At 25.6% G+C, this 2,324-nt stretch overlaps 1 protein-coding gene across 1 annotated transcript in view; it reads left to right on the top strand.

Moving 5' to 3' along the window:
• The window catches only part of LOC111891375 (serine carboxypeptidase-like 13), a 12,993-nt gene that overhangs the window by 3,603 nt on the left and 7,066 nt on the right, over positions 1-2,324 (top strand). The window contains exons 3-6 of the mRNA XM_052771177.1: positions 827-903; positions 1,219-1,341; positions 1,543-1,645; positions 1,739-1,821. Of these exons, the coding sequence (XP_052627137.1) occupies positions 827-903; positions 1,219-1,341; positions 1,543-1,645; positions 1,739-1,821 (386 nt within the window). The remainder of the gene's footprint in view (positions 1-826; positions 904-1,218; positions 1,342-1,542; positions 1,646-1,738; positions 1,822-2,324) is intronic.

Genomic DNA, 2,324 nt, shown 5'->3' on the forward strand with positions numbered 1-2,324 from the left:
TGTTAATTTTGTAAGGCATAGGGACGTGATCCTAGGCACTAATTTTGGAGATCAATAAAAAAATCTGAAATGTAAAATAAAAGGAAATATGCAAAAATTAATTTCTTAATTAGTATTTTAGTTATTTAATTTACTCCAAAAAATAAATAATAAATAATGAATAAAACATATTACGGATTTTTTTTAAATAAACGTGAAATATTCTATTAAAATATTACGCTTTAAATATTCAAATATAATTCTTAAAACGATTATTTATTTTAGTATTCTACTATAATTGTTAAATATGTTAAAATATTCTAATATTTTAATAGAATTGTTAGAACTATTAAAATATTCTAATATTATATTAGAATTGTTTGAATATAGTTCAATATTCTTTCTAATAGAATATTTGAATATTCTAATAAACTTGTTTTTATATTTTTATTGTAATATTTTATAAGAATATTTCATCTATATTAAAAAATAACAATAATTTTATTATTTTTAAATTTTTTTTGTATAATCTAAATAATTAAAATAATATTTAAAAAAAATTGAATATTTTTATTTATTTTGCATTTTAAAAATACTCTTTTTCATTTCAAAATGAGTAGTTAGGATTGCTTCACATGTCTCACCAAATATTTATGGTCTCAAATGAATCTAAGTGTATATATATATATATATATATATAACACTTGATTGTGGAAGTATTTGCAAACAAACGTGGTTTAAAGCAAAGCTATTTCTATTTGGATGTAATTGTTATATACATCAACAATGTATATATATTTTTAAAAAAATGTACTTTTATTTAACAGATTGGAGGTTTTGCTTACAGGCCCATTCACTTTCAACTATAAAAATTCCACAATGGAGAAGCAGACACTCGAGATAAACCCTTATAGTTGGACAAAGGTGTCTCATTTTTACCCTGTGTTTTGTCTTTTGTTACGTCAAAAGTTAAAAGAGACCACTACTTCACCGTAAAGAAACATTCATTTTCCTAAGTATATGTGGAAAATTATTTAATTTTGGATATAAATGGTTTTTGCCAATGTGATGGTGATTTACTTGAATTTATTAATAGAATTTGAGTTGATATACACAATTATAGGAATTAGAGTTGACTTGGTTTTTGGTAATTAAGGGTTTTAAATGTTATATTACAAAATTAAAAGATAATTATAAGTACAAGTTTTATGGGATTATGAAATTACCATTACATTTTAGGCGGCCAACATAATATTTCTTGATCAACCTGCCGGTGCTGGATTTTCCTATGCAAAAACTCCCGACGCTTACATAACGAATGATACGTTTGCAACAATGCATGCTTACCAGTTTATAAGGAAGGTAACAAAAATAAGATTTGGATGAAAATATTTTTTTTAAATTATGAGGTTTTTCGGTTAACATATCATCAATAAGCAAAACCATATGCATTTTTTGAAGGCATGCATACATGTGTCATCAATTAATATCTTTGAAAACAATTGCTTAATAACTCAATTACTCACTTTGATCAATGTTCATTTTGTATGCCAATCGCAACAGTGGTTTGTGGATCATCCTACATTTCAGAACAATCAATTCTATGTTGGTGCTGATTCTTACGCAGGCATAATTGCGCCAATGATTGTACATGAAATATATAACGGTATCATTCATACTTGAAGTATTAGCTATATAGTTTTCTTTGAAAAACACAAGTTTTACTATTTAAAATGTAAAAATCATCTTGTTTCCATAGTTTTAAATGGAGATGAGCATCTAATCCGGGTACTCTCATTCGAAATAATAAGTGCCAATTTCAAAACTGAAATCGAAACCGATGTGAGTGGTTTTTGTTTCGGTTCCTAAAGTTTGGAAACGAATGGAACCAATTCCGATTTGAGTTCATATATTTTTGGTACGGCTATCCTCTAGGTACTGTTTTCTCTTAATAAAACTATTATATGTTTTTAATGTTAATATAACAACTTAAAATTAAACTATTTTATAATAAAATAACATGGACGTTTTCATTTTGTTAAAAAATTTTGAATAATAGGAAACATTATCTACCAAGGTTGGTGATGATGGCAATTATACCATATAAATCTACTCCATTTAAATTAAATTTTTATTTGTCATAATTTTTAAACAATAGGAACCATGTTTAATGATCATGGTGGCTATATGATATAACTTTACTACATTTAAATCACATATTTTTTAGAATGACTTGTATATGAACTCACTATTCTACTTTAAATATACACGTTTTGTCCCAAGCACAACTTGAAACATCTATCTTTGACGAGTGATATTATTTGTCTAACTCCTGATACCGCTAG

This window comes from Lactuca sativa, chromosome 4 (genome assembly GCF_002870075.4).
Source record: "Lactuca sativa cultivar Salinas chromosome 4, Lsat_Salinas_v11, whole genome shotgun sequence".
NCBI classification, from domain to species: domain Eukaryota; kingdom Viridiplantae; phylum Streptophyta; class Magnoliopsida; order Asterales; family Asteraceae; genus Lactuca; species Lactuca sativa.